Below are 14652 nucleotides of genomic sequence, written 5' to 3'. Positions count from 1 at the left end.
GGGGGGGGGGGACGGAAAAAAACAGGGGTTTTTTTCCGAGCTTCAAAATTTCCAGAAATTTTACATCTCTAGCCCTCCCTCTCACAATCTGCCTAAATTCACAGAAACGGCTTTGCTGTCAGCTGGCCATCTAGCCTCTGCTTAAAAAAAAACTCCAAAAGAGAGCCCACCACCATCCCAAGGAAGCCTGTTCCGCTGAGGAACCCCAATCATTACGGGACAGAATGTAATGTGATCAACAAACGCGGAATGTGTACATGCATTTCTGGAGTATGCATTCTCGCATTCTCTCAGTGATGGTATTCCTGATGCTGTTCCGGTGGCACCACCCCATTGTACAACGTCTTCTCACAAGCACTTATAAGAAACTTAACCCAGGAGAGGAAACAACGGAGAGGTGATATGGTAACCATCTTCGAGTATCTGAAGGGCTATCCTGTGGAGAATGCGGTGGAATTTTTTTCTGTTGCCCCAGAAGGTCGGACGAGAACCAACGGGTTGAAATTAAATCAGAAGAGTTTTTGGCTAAACATGAGGAAGAATTTCCTGAAGGGTTTCCTCAGTGGCACAGGCTTCCTCGGGAGGTGGTGGGCTCTCCTTCTCTGGAGGTTTTCAAACAGAGGCGAGATGGCCCCATCTGACAGCAATGCGGATTCTGCAAACTTTGGCAGATCATGAGAGGGAGGGCAGGAAGGGTTGCCTCAGTGCTTAGTTCTCGTGGCCCTTTCTTACACGCCCAGGGAAATGCTGATTGCCATTTTGGGGTCAGGAAGCCATTGTTCTCTAGGCCAGTTTGGCTGGAGATCCTGGAGTTTTTTTGTCATCTTCTGGGCATGGAACAGCAGTCACTGGCAATGTTCCCTCTAAGCTGTGGAGTCCTGTGAGCAGAAATTCTACTTTGTGGGCTCCTGGCATTCAAGTTGTGAGCGAGCAATTTGGCTGCTGCATAAATTAATCTGCCCTGGAGTCCTCCTTCCTGACCTAAGACAGAAATGTGTGAGCTGGAGGCTAAAAGACTGTGAGCTGGCTCACACCAACTCAGCTTAGAGGGAACACTGGTCATTGGGGGTATGTGTGTGTGTGTGGGGGGGGATTTGTGAATATCCTGCCTTGTGCAGGGGGATGGACTAGATGACCCTGGAGGTACCTTTCCAATCCTATGATTAACTGGGCCAGCACCTCAAAAATCAGCAAATCAGCCCTCACCTTATCAATGAAGTAAAGCGCCACGGACCGCTGCCGTTTCTTCATCTCTTTGGACTTCCAGTCGTCGCGGTACTGAGACCGGATCTTGCTCACCACCCCCTTCAACCGCCGAGCCACCTCGTATTTCTGCCAGTCCTTCTCCCCCTGGAAAGAGAGGCGGGGTTGTGTGAACATTCCCAGGAGAAGAGCCGGCGTGAGATGCAGAACGGGTTTTCGAACCCCCCACACACCTTCAACTTGGAGCTGGGGTTCAACATCACGTATTTGATGGAGCCCTGGATGTTCTCGCTCCATGACGCCAGCCAGGTGACGGTGTTGTCACACCGGACTTCCTTCCACTTGTGCCCTGGAGGTGGAGGCGGGACCGCGGAGTCTCTGGCAAGAACGACAAAGGACAGAGGAATGGCATGGAATGTATAAAGGGCAAGAGGACCCCTGATGCCGGTGTCGCTGCCTGAATTATCCCTTCTTTTAAAAAAAAACAACCCCCAATCTGTTTTATTTTTTCCATAAAACCTACAGTCATAAAATACCGTATAAACTTCATGAGTACAAGAAAGGGAAAGTTACCAATTGACAACAAACCAACCCCTACAGCCATAAACAAATAACATATATAACCAAACTAAAAACATAAGAACATAAGAGATGCCAATGTTGGATCAGGCCAAAGGCCCATCCAGTCCAACACTCTGTGTCACACAGTGGCCAGAAATACCAGGTGCCCTCAGGAGGTCCAGCAGTGGGGCCAGGACATTAGAAGCCCTCCCACTGTTGACCCCCCCCAAGCACCAAGAAGACAGAGCATCACTTGCCCCAGAGCCCCTATCTATACCTTGTGGCTAATAGCCACTGATGGACCGCTGCTCCATATGCTTATCTAATTCCCTTTTGAAGCCGTCCATGCTTGTAGCCGCCACCACTACCTTTGGCAGTGAATTCCAAGTGTTAATCACTCTTTGGGTGAAGAAGTACTTCCTTTTATCCGTTCTAACCCGACCGCTCAGCAATTTCATTGAGTGCCCATGAGTTCTTGTATTGTGAGAAAGGGAGAAAAGTACCTCTTTCTCTACCTGCTCTTTTCCATGCATAATCTTATAAACCTCAATCATGTCACCCCTCAGTCGTCGTTTCTCCAAGCTAAAGAGCCCCAAGCGCCTTAACCTTTCCTCACAGGGAAAGGGTTCCAACCCCTTTATCATTCGAGTTGCCCTTTTCTGCACTTTTTCCACAGCTATAATATCCTTTTTAAGGTGTGGTGACCAGACTATCACTGTTAATTCAATTTTCACAATCTAGATGCAATTTTAATAAAAGGCAGAATGTAAATATTTATCTGGTAATTTAAATAGTTCACCAGAACTTGATGAGGTGTAATCGAAAAGGGATACCATTGTTCCAAAAAATTATTAGATAATGTTGGAGTTTGAGCAACCAACAACTGTGTGGCTATTTTATCTGCCACTGCCGTATCCCAGTATTTCAACATTCATTGTCTTATGGAAGGGACCCTTGCTTGATTCCATACCTGGGCAATCAAACATTTAGCCGCAGATAACAATATAGAGATCAATTCTTTTTTAAGTATAGTTAAAGATAAATTTGGCCAGAAATTTAATAAAACTGATATCGGTGTAACTGGAATTTTTTGATTCACAACCTTTGAAATTATAGAAACAACATCAGATCAAAATTGTTTGATACTGGGACACTCCCACCAACAGTGAAGAAAGGATCCTGTCAATCCACAACCTTTCCAACAATTTGGACTAGCCTTGAATTTGCACAAAAACCATCGGTGGGGTGTAAGATACCACCGAGAATATAACTTAAATGATTGTAGTTTTATCAGTTGGTTATTAGTAGTAAAAGTATAGGATGACCAAGTTTTCCCCCAGTTTAAATCATTATTTGTGGGTTGGCATTCCCTCTCCCATACTAATTGGGGATTAGATCTCTGATTCCAACTTTTCTCGCCAAGTAATTGGTAAATAAAGGAGATCGCTCCTTTGGCTGTATGGTTTGGTCTTTTAATTTCTCAAAAGAGTTCAATGGTCTGTTCAAATCAGATGCTTTACTCAATTCAAAAATATGAATTATCCCCTATTTAAAAGAAGGCGCAAGTGCTCAAGAGAGAAAAATGACTCCCAGAAACACCCTCTCTTGCCTCCAAAACCTACTTTGGACTCCTCACTGGCCCCGCACATTTAGAAGAGCTCTCCCGTACCCTGCATGAGCCAGGTGGCATTTCTGAGGGAGAGCAGGCAGGGTTGCCTCAGTGCTTAGTTCTTGTGGGTCTTTCTTACACAGCCAGGGAAATGCTGATCACCACTTTGGGGGTCAGGCAACAATTTTTCTCCAGGCCAGTTTGGCCATGGACCCTGGAGGTTTTTTTGTCATCTTCTGGGAATGGAACAGGGGTCACTGGGGGTGCGTGGGGGGAGGTAGTTGTGAATTTCCTGCATTGGGCAGGGGGTTAGACTAGATGACCTTGGAGGTCCCTTCCAAACTTATGATCCTATGGTCCTCGCAATAGACTTTCAGCAAGATCCTTCCTTCACTAGCTATGCATTTTGTGCCCAAGATCTTGTGCCTTCCCTCTAACGAAAAAAGGCCTTTAGTGTAGGACCTTTTATATGGATTGCAATTTATGTTTGTTTCCCCTCAGTCTCTTGGCACTAGACCTTGATTAGCTATTAATATTCAATGTTCTAGCATTCTTAAGGGCCAGTTCGGTGTAGTGGTTAGGAGTACAGACTCTAATCTGGGAGAACCGGGTTTGACTCCCTACTCCTCCACGTGCAGCTGCTGGTGTGACCTTGGGCAGTCACAAGTTCTCTCAGAGCTGTACTCGAGAGAGCTCTATCAGCTTAAGAGAATTCTCTCTCTCTCTCTCTCTCTCTCAGGTACACTTGGCAGTTGGCCCCACCCTCTCACTGGTCAGATTGTGAGTCTCTCTGGCCCTTGCATGCCTTCTGTATTTCATCTTATATAGGACCTATCTTCTCTCTCTTACTTGGGCTTGGCGCTCGAGCAAGTTAGCCTTTTTGAAATACATCTGTTCACAAGAAGCTAAACGAACCTACACGAATGTGTCATGTAAGATGTGCTTCTATTTTCGTAAGGAAATTTCTCTTGTTACCCCTGGAGTCAGATCATCTCTGTAATTTGTTTGAACAGCATTTCCCCCTTCACCGGGAAATGTGGAAGATCGGGGACACTGCGAAAAAACTTCGGTGCTTCCAAGGCAAGTGGTATTTTTTTCCCCATTTAACCCAACAACACACCCTTCACAGTTCAGGTACTCACTTGCTGCAGTTGATAATGATGTCTTCGGGCATTATTCTTTTCTTGAGCATCCCCATTTTGGGGTGGTCCCCACGACCCCGGAAGAGACCCGGAGGTTCCGTTTTGAAGTTGCCAATCTTCTCCCGGTGCCCGTCGATTATGCAGTAGCCATATTTCTCCTGGATTCTCTCGGCCTCCGCTTTCAATTTCTGTTTAGAAACAAAAACACGGAAGTATTGTTTTCATAATTTCTGATATCCATACTTCTTTTCTTTTCCTTCTCCTTGTTGTTGTATTTTAAATTAGAACTCCAAACGTGTGAAGTATTCTTCTTTACAAATATAATTAAAAAGGGCGATTGGCTGCAGCTGTGTGGAGCATGGCACACATGTCCACCTCCACAAGCCGCTCCTGCTTCGGGGACACCCCCTGCAATTGCCAGTTACGGGAGGGGCCAGAGCAAAGCCCCCTAGCTCCAAAACTCTCTACAGGAGTTCTGGCGAAGCTCCCCCGACTGCCGGGAGGCTTCAAAGAGACTAACCACAGACCAAATAAACGACAAATCTGCGTGACATCTGGACTGAGCCCTCGAGAAGGCTGGGACAGGAAGGCCAAGCAGACACTGTGGGGAGGGGCTGTGGCTCAGTGGCAGAGCCTCTGCTCGGCATGCAGAAGGTCCCAGGTCCAATCCCCGGAAGCACCTCCAGTTAAAAGGACAAGGCAGTAGGTGATGGGAAAGATCTTCGCCTGAGACCCTGGACAGCCGCTGCCAGTCTGGGTAGACAGCACCGATGGACCAAGGGCCTGATTCAGTAATAAGGCAGTTTCACATGGCATTCAGGGGCATACGGTGATCCACCTCCACCAGGGAGGGAGTTGTCTCCACCACGCACAGCCTCAAATTGCCCATGAGAAGTAAGCCACCTGGGGTTACAACAATTCAAGATTTAACTCGTGGACACTCCATGAAATTGCTGAGCGGTCGGGTTAGAACGGATAAAAGGAAGTCCTTCTTCACCCAAAGAGTGATGAACACTTGGAATTCACTGCCACAGGAAGTGGTGGCGGCTACAAGCATGGAGGCCTTTAAAGGGGAATTAGATAAGCATATGGAGCAGAGGTCCATCAGTGGCTATTAGCCACAAGGTATAGATAGGGGCTCTGGGGCAAGTGATGCTCTGTCTTCTTGGTGCTTGGGGGGGCCAACAGTGGGAGGGCTTCTAATGTCCTGGCCCCACTGGTGGACCTCCTGATGGCACCTGGTATTTCTGGCCACTGTGTGACACAGAGTGTTGGACTGGATGGGCCTTTGGCCTGATCCAACATTGGCATCTCTCATGTTCTTAACCTCTGAGACTATGAAATCAGGACAGACATTCAAGAAGGAGGCCCAGTTCTGCAGCCCTCCAGCTGTCAACAGAAGAGAAGAGATTGGATTTTTACCTCGCCCTTCACTACCCAAGGGAGTCTCAGAGCAGCTTACAAACTCCTTTCCTTTCCCCTCCCCACAACAGACGCCCTGGGAGGTAGGTGGGGCTGAGAGAACTCTTTTGAGAACTGTAGAAGAAGAAGAAGAGGAGGAGGAGGAGGAGATTGGATTTATACCCCGCCCTTCCCACGGAGTCTCAGAGCGGCTTACAAACTCCTTTCCCTTCCCCTCCCCACAACAGACATCCTGTGAGGTAGGTGGGGCTGAGAGAGCTCTTGACAGAAATGGCTCTTTTTCAAGAACAGCTGTGCCAGAACCATGGCTTGCCCAAGGACATCCAGCAGCTGCAAGTGGAGGAGTGGGGAATCAAACCCGGTTCTCCCAGATTAGAGTCTGCGCACTTAACCAGCACAACAAAAGGCCTTTGGATTCCATTGCTCGGCAGTGGAGACCGAACCTGTTTCTCCTCCTTGGACAGTGTCTTCCGGGCCTCCTGCTTCTCCACAAAATGCTTATGGATCTCTTCAAAATTGCACTTCCCCAGCTCTTTGATCTTCTTCCTCTCTTCCGGGGTCATCTCCTGTGGGGGAAACCAAGCAGCAGCACAGAAAATCCAGTTCTAGGTTTGGGGAGGGGCACTAGGCAGAGTTCCTGGGGGACCCTTCCTACCAACACACCCATGTTTCCCACGACCTGCCTGTGTCATAACAACGGAAAGTGAATGAAAACAGCAAGTGTGACTGGATTAGGTATGATATGCAGAGGAGTAGTAGGCATGGAGAAATCAGCACTGGTAGTGAGACAGGAAACCCAGGTCTTGATTAAGTCCAGGTGGATGCATTGTCTCGAGCGGTCAAGTGCCCCTCTGTATATCATACGTACTCCAATCACACCTGCCACTGTCATTCACCCGCTACTGTCATTTAGCATCTGAAATCACTCCGCTTTCCAAGATATAAGGACAGATGGACTCCCATTCTAGCCGTATCTGAAGAAGTGAGCCGTGACTCACGAAAGCTCCTCACCTGCCACCAGTGTTCCCTCTAAGCTGAGTTAGTGTGAGCTAGCTCACAGGTTTTTAGCCTCCGGCTCACACATTTTTGTCTTAGCTCAGGAAGGATGGCTCCAGAGCAAACTGGTTTATGCAGTAGCCAAATCACTCGCTCACAACTTTAATGGCAGTAGCTTTTGTTAGTCTAAGGTGCTACTGGACTCTTGCTCTTTTCTATGGCTAGACAAACACAGTGAGCCATCTTGATCTAAAAGCATACATGAAGCTGCCTTATACTAAAACAGACCCATGGTCCATCAATGTTCGTATTCCAGGGTCTCTGGCAGAGGTCCTTTGCATCACCTACTGCCTGGTCCCTTTTATCTAGAGATGCCAGGGACTGTACTTGGGACCTTCTGCATGGCAAACAGATGCTTTACCACTGAGCCACGGCCCCTCCTTGACATCACTGGAGACTGTGCTATCATTGAGCTCTTGCCTGTCATTTGCAATGGAATCTTCCGGAGCAAACAAGACAATTCAGTTGCAAGACAGCAGGATAAACTCCAGTGATGCACGGATGCATCCAGGGTGGTCTACTAGCCACCAGATTCAGCCATAGTCCAGACTATGCCCCATAAAGCTGAGTACCTCTGGACCATGCTGTGGAGCTTGGGGCTCTTTAGCTTGGAGAAACGACGGCTGAGGGGTGACATGATCGAGGTTTAAAAGATTATACATGGGATAGAGCAGGTGAAGAAAGAAGTATTTTTCTCCCTTTCTCACAATACAAGAACTTGTGGGCACTCAATGACATTGCTGAGCAGTCGGGTTAGAACGCATAAAAGGAAGTACCTGGCCCCACTGGTGGACCTCCTGATGGCACCTGGTATTTTTGGCCACTGTGTGACAGAGTGTTGGACTGGATGGGCCATTGGCCTGATCCAACATTGGCTTCTCTTATGTTCTTACTTCTTCACCCAAAGAGTGATTAACACATGGAATTCACTGCCACAGGAGGTGGTGGCGGCTACAAGCATGGACGGCTTCAAGAGGGAACTGGATCAACATCTGGAGCAGAGGTCCATCAGTGGCTATTAGCCACGAGGTATAGAGAGGAACTATCGGTCTGGGGCAAGTGATGCTCTGTCTTCTTGGTGCTTGGGGGGGGGTCAACAGTGGAAGGGTTCCTAGTGTCCTGGCCCCACTGCTGGACCTCGTGATGGCACCTGGTATTTTTGGCCACTGTGAGACAGAGTGTTGGACAGGATGGGCCATTGGCCTGATCCAACATTGGCTTCTCTTATGTTCTTATGGAGCTCCCAAAACGTTTCCAGTATTCATTACACAGGCCTAGAGCTATGGCTCAACGGCAGAGCATCTGTCTGGCATGCAGAAGGTCCCAGGTTCAATCTCCACCATCTCCAGTGAAAAGGACCAGGCAGCAGGTGATGTGAAAGAGTTCAGCCTGAGACCCTGGAGAGCGGCTGCCAGTCTGAGTAGACAATACGGACCTTAATGGACCAAGGGTCTGAGTCAGGATAAGGCAGCTTCATGTGTTCAGGCAATTCACAGACACATATATGCAACACTCACATGCGTGCAACAAATACCTTGGTCCAGTCACTGAAGAAGTTGTTCTGGAAGATTCTCTTCCTTGTGTAGTCGTGATCCAGCATCTTGGCATAGAACGTGGCTATTTCCTCCGCGGCCAAACTGAGTTTCATAGGCTTCCCTGGAAGAGTCAATGGTGGCCCTGCGACCGACTGCTTTGCCTTCACAATGCATCGTGGCCTCTCACATCACAACAAGTGTACACGGACAACCTTCTCGGCACAAAGACCCCCCCCCCACTGCACACTAAAACTGATCTCCTTTCAGAGAGTTTTTCTGCCTAAGTGTGAGCTTTCTTGACTATAGAAGTCATCACCCCCACCTGCCGGCTTGTGATCAGAACTCTTCCTTAGGCTGCCAGAAGTGATTAACTTGCAGCAGCTGAGAACTGTCACCTAAAGTGGTCGACAGCTTGCAATTCAGAGACCTATCCTGACAACAGCTTTCTATTGGCTAAATCGCTTTTCTTTCTGCACTGAGAACTTCAGCCCCGCCAGAAATAAAAAATCTGCCTCACAAGCCACAAAATCCCAGTTACGGGCCTGAGTCTGACACTTTAAGCACTACAGAATTAACCAGAACAGACTGTATCTCGCGGCCACTTTATCCATGGCTAAAGCCAGATTGACCATCAAGCCTTCTGGAGTCCTTCACTCACTCACCTTGAGACCCACCCGAGAAAAGACTAGAGATGTAAAATTTCCGGAAATTTTGAAGTTCGGAAAAAAACCCGTTTTTTTCCCGAAAAAAACCAGAAATTTTCGGGAAAATTGAAAAAAATGCTACATTAGCATTTCTTTTGTCTTTTCTAGATTGAAAGTCATTCTGTTACTTTAGGAACATAAAATATGACTATGGACATTTTTACTTGGCATGAAATTATCACAACTAGCCTATTAAAAATATAGTGTATCCAAACAATTATTACAAACAGAATACCCACCCACATGCAAAAACAAAACTGAAACCTTTTTCTTTTCTTGTGACAATAGCACCTCCTAAAGGAAGAAATGCATCTTGTTCTTGCATTGGAGAGTTCAGTTTGTAACCTAGGACTTGCTTGTCCGCAGTGCAGAGAAATTAGCTCAATCTGATACCATATATATATATATATTAGAAATGATTTGGAAAATATTTGAACACCTTTATTCATCATGTTAAAATAAAATGTTCCATAATCAATTTTTTTCTTTTTTTTTAATTTTTCCAATTTTTCGGAAAAAAACCAAAAAAGCTTCAGGAAAAAAAATGGAAAAAACCCGTTTTTCCCCCGAATTTTTCTGGTTTTTCCCCGGGCCTTCACATCTCTAGAAAAGACTCATAATGACTTCGTTTGGGGTCCCAGCCTGCAGTTGAGGAACCAGAGAATCTCCAAGGCTGCAAAAGCTCAGTAAGACCTCTTCCTACGAGCCGGAGAGCCCCTCTTAATCTGTTGCCAGCACAGCACACATTTCAACATACAAATGAACACCTACCATTGTAACAGAAGTGGACATGATTTGGCAGGGGCTCGTAAGGTGCTGCAAAGTACGGTCCGTTGTGCTCCAACTGCTGCCACTTGACCCCATCCTCCCGCTGCTCCTCTTCCCACCTGGGGAGACGGATGTTGGAAAAGACACAAAGGTTCATGGGTCACTCGTAACCTTCAGGAGGCAGTGGAAGACAGGTTCATTCACGATGGTTGTATCTGACCAAGGGAGTTTTGACTCTCAAAGCTTGGCATAGTGGTTGAGTGCGCGGACTCCAATTTGGGAGAACTGGGTTTGATTCCCCACTCCTCCACTTTCACCTGGCTGGATGACCTTGGGCAAGCCATAGTTCTGCCAAGAGCTGTTCTTGAAAAAGAGCAGTTTCTGTCAGAGCTCTCTCAGGCCCACCTCCCTCACAGGGTGTCTGTTGTGGGGAGGGGAGGGGAAAGGAGTTTGTCAGCCGCTCTGAGACTCCTTTGGGTAGTGAAGGGTGGGGTATAAGTCCAATCTCTTTGTCGCCGTCTTCTTATACCCCAAAAATATTTTTAAAAACAAATTGTATTAAATATCTTCTCAAAACACAATGCCACCAATATCAAAAAAGGTTCATAAAATTATATAGTTTGTTGGCAGCATGTGGAAAAACATGAAGAAGCACATTAAACACATCAACAAAGGCTCTAGGAGCTCAGTTGCCATAACTATTTAAAACTACTCATCGTAATCCTGGCTAATGAAACGAGGAGGCAGCTGGGTAACATAAGAACATAAGAGATGCCAATGTTGAATCAAGCCAAAGGCCCATCCAGTCCAACACTCTGTGTCACACAGTGGCCAGAAATACCAGTGCCATCAGGAGGTCCAGCAGTGGGGCCAGGACATTAGAAGCCCTCCCACTGTTGACCCCCCCCCCCAAGCACCAAGAAGACAGAGCATCACTTGCCCCAGAGCCCCTAGCTATACCTTGTGGCTAATAGCCACTGATGGACCTCTGCTCCATATGCTTATCTAATTCCCTTTTGAAGCCGTCCATGCTTGTAGTCGCCACCACCTCCTGTGGCAGTGAATTCCATGTGTTAATCACTCTTTGGGTGAAGAAGTACTTCCTTTTATCCGTTCTAACCCGACCGCTCTGCAGTTTCATGGAGTGCCCACGAGTTCTTGTATTGTGAGAAAGGGAGAAAAGTACCTCTTTCTTTACCTGCTCTTTCCCATGCATAATCTTATAAACCTCGATCATGTCACCCCTCAGTCGTCTTTTCTCCAAGCTAAAGAGCCTTAAGCGCTTTAACCTTTCCTCATAGGGAAAGTGTTCCAACCCTTTTATCATTCGAGTTGCCCTTTTCTGCACTTTTTCCAAAGCTATAATATCCTTTTTAAGGTGTGGTGCCCAGAACTGCACACAGTATTCCAAATGAGGTCTCACCATTGATTTATATAGGGGCATTATTATATTGGCTGATCTGTTTTCAATACCCTTCCTAATAATCCCCAGCATAGCATTGGCCTTCTTTATTGCAGTCACACACTGTCTCGACATTTTCAGTGAGTTATCCACTACAACTCCAAGATCTCTCTCTTGCTCAGTCTCTGCCAGTTCAGACCCCATCTATACCTTGTGGCTAATAGCCACTGATGGACCTCTGCTCCATATGCTTATCCAATTCCCTCTTGAAGTTGTCCATGCTTGTAGCCGCCACCACTTCCTGTGGCAGTGAATTCCAAGTGTTAATCACTCTTTGGGTGAAGAAGGACTTCCTTTTATCCGTTCTAACCCGACCGCTCAGCAATTTCATGGAGTGCCCACGAGTTCTTGAGAAAAGGAGAAAAGTACCTCTTTCTCTACCTGCTCTTTCCCATGCATAATCTTATAAACCTCAATCATGTCACCCCTCAGTTGTCGTTTCTCCAAGCTAAAGAGCCCTAAGCGCTTTAACCTTTCCTCATAGGGTAAAAAGACTTAATTAAACTTCACAAACACAACAACAACCAAACACAAAGCTTCGAGCAGTGCAGGATGTGGTGAACTATCTTTGTCCTCCAAAATGTGGTTTCCAAGGAACCACTAAACAAAAATGAAATACCGTGGGTTAAGAAAAGTTGACAAGGGGGCTAGGGGAGAATAAAATTATATTGGCATCTAAAAGTGTTTACTAGTGATGGGGAACATCTAGACCAGGGGTGTCGAACTCATTTGTTATGAGGGCCGGATTCTGACATAAATGAAACCTTGTTGGGCTGGGCCATGTGTGTCATAAAATGTAATGCCAGGTAGCGGAGATAGAAATTTTATAAAGGACACAAACACAAAGGGGTGGGTTTTTTTTTACTTAAAATAAAAAAATGCTCCAAACGTTAGCTCTGTAAGATGCAAAGCTACTTTTGACTGACTGACATTCGCCACAGAAATCTCATGCTCAGAGTTGTGAGTCTAGGACCCAGGGGAAAACATGAAATGGCTGAGTGATTAAGAGAGTCTGGTGAAGCAAGCGATGATGCAGCAGCAGCAGAACTGGAAGCAGGAGATGGCCAGTTCCACTGCGGGCCTGATGGAAGACCTCTGGGGGGGGCTGATCCGGACCCCGGGCCGCATGTTTGACACCCCTGGCCTAGACTCAGTCCAAATCCACCCTCCAGATTTGAGGGATCTATCCTTGACCCCCTCCTCTCAGTCGGATTATTTTATTTACTTATTTGATTTATACCTCACCCTCCCCACTGAGGCAGGCTCAGGGCGGCTTACATAAAGCTAAAATACATGGTACAAATTATAAAATGATAAAACCAGTTCATAAAGTGCTAGTATTAGTTAAACTTCAGAGGACGGCGGAAGACAGCAGGGCCTGGTGTGATCTGGTCCATGGGGTCGCGGACAGTCGGACTCGACTGTGTGACTGAACAACAACAATTAGTTCAGTATCGTATATGACGGCAGAACACAGTGGCAAATCAATCATAGCCAGTCACACACTCTCGGCTTATCCTACCTCACAGGGTTGTTGTGGGGATAAAATGGGAGGCGAGGAGAACAACCTAAGTCACTTTGGGCTCCCCACTGAGGAGAATGCAGGATATAAATGAAATAATTCAGCAAAATGTGAAGACGATCGTTTTAGATATTTTTCTTCATTGCCATCCCTAGAAACGATTTATCCGCAGCAAAAATTAAAAGGAAAAAAAGAAGTACAGGCATTACAATATTCCAGCTTTATTGGACGCACACTTAATCTTAAATCTAACCGCTCCCTTTCTCTAGGCAGCTACTTAGGTCCAACTCGCAGGTCGGAACTGCTCTGAGCATAGATTGAAAACCAGATGTGTCCAACCTCTGGCCAGAGCCAGCCCACGTTTCTGCTGCTGCTGAAACATGAGGTTTGCGAGAGAAACCTTCCTGTCGCCGACTCTCTTACCTGGCCTTGGGAATCTTCGCCCTTTGGGGCACTGCGCAGAACCGCCGGAGAGCGACTGTCAGGAAACTGCACAGGAAAGCCGCGCCGGGCTCATAACTGACAGGCGGCCGGCTCAGCCAGCACAGGCCCAAGGCCAAGCTCAGGCACCCCGGCTTCCTCCACATGGCAACCGGCCACTGCTCCAGCTGTGCATCAAAGAGCGCACGGACTCTCCTGCAGTCCGCCACACGTCCACAGGTGTGCGGCAGGACATGCCAGGTGCCCTTCCGCCTGGAAATGCTTAAACCTCACCCAACAAACCACTTGGCTCAACATTACAAAAAGCAGCAATGAGCGAAATGCCAAAGCTTGAAGTGGGCTTTTGAATCACGGTCAGTCCCTGAGACATGCGAGGCCTGTGCACACTTGTGGCTTCCTGGTTTTTTTTCCCCTCTACCCATAATGCCAGAGCAACAAGGAACACTGGGAAATGTAGTCCAACTGATGGGCCACTCCCCCCTTGCCATGTGATATGAACAAGCCGGTTACTAAGGCAGCGTTTCTCCCCCAAGGGAAGGTACCAGGGCAACCAAACGCAATTAAAGGGACAGAACCAATGTTCCCTCTAAGCCGTGGAGTCTTGTGAGCAAAAATTCTACTTTGTGAGCTACTGGCATGAAAGTTGTGAGCGAGCGATTTGGCTGCTGCATAAATTAGTTTGCTCTGGAGCCGTCCCTTCCTGTGCTAAGACAAAAATGTGTGAGCTGGAGGCTAAAAAAACAGTGAGCTAGCTCACACTAACTCAGCTTAGAGGGAACACTGGACAGAACCTGCCTTAAATTTGTTTCTGGGCTCCAGTTTTTGGCTGGGACAGTCACAAGCCAGGCAGGGTTGGCACAAATGTTAACTCACTGTCATAATAACCTACCAGCTCGGAGAGCACATTTCAAGGGCTCTCTTTCAGCTATGCTCCTGCAGAGTGCAGGGGGTTGGACTAGTTGACCTGCAAGGACCCTTCCAACTCTAACGTTCTACGATTCTCTGTTTCTCTTCTGTTATTAGGGTTGCCAGCTCCAGGTTGGGAAATGGTTGGGGATTTTGGGTGTGGAGTCAGCCATTTCCTCCAGGGGAACACATCTCTGTCGCCTGGAGATCAGTTGTAATGCCAGATCTCCAGCCACCGCCTGGAGGCTGGCAACCCTAGTTAAAGTGAGTTTACTTACTTCATTTCTACCTAGGGTTGGCAGGTCACCCCTGTCCACCAGC

At 47.2% G+C, this 14652-nt stretch overlaps 1 protein-coding gene across 1 annotated transcript in view; it reads right to left on the bottom strand.

Annotated features, from left to right (window-relative positions):
- Positions 1-13731, bottom strand: part of TOP1MT (topoisomerase (DNA) I, mitochondrial) — a 35018-nt gene extending 21287 nt beyond the window's left edge. Inside the window, exons 1-7 of the mRNA XM_015422837.1 lie at positions 13408-13731; positions 10004-10119; positions 8528-8649; positions 6381-6503; positions 4516-4703; positions 1437-1581; positions 1207-1350 (exon numbers count right to left, since the gene is read on the bottom strand). Of these exons, the coding sequence (XP_015278323.1) occupies positions 1207-1350; positions 1437-1581; positions 4516-4703; positions 6381-6503; positions 8528-8649; positions 10004-10119; positions 13408-13571 (1002 nt within the window). The 5' untranslated portion in view covers positions 13572-13731. The remainder of the gene's footprint in view (positions 1-1206; positions 1351-1436; positions 1582-4515; positions 4704-6380; positions 6504-8527; positions 8650-10003; positions 10120-13407) is intronic.
- Positions 13732-14652: the final 921 nt, after the last annotated feature.

Source organism: Gekko japonicus, unplaced genomic scaffold, assembly GCF_001447785.1.
Source record: "Gekko japonicus isolate JY-2015 unplaced genomic scaffold, Gekko_japonicus_V1.1 scaffold4540, whole genome shotgun sequence".
NCBI classification, from domain to species: domain Eukaryota; kingdom Metazoa; phylum Chordata; class Lepidosauria; order Squamata; family Gekkonidae; genus Gekko; species Gekko japonicus.
Note: the sequence above shows the minus strand (reverse complement) of the source record. Positions and strands in the feature narration are given on the sequence as shown.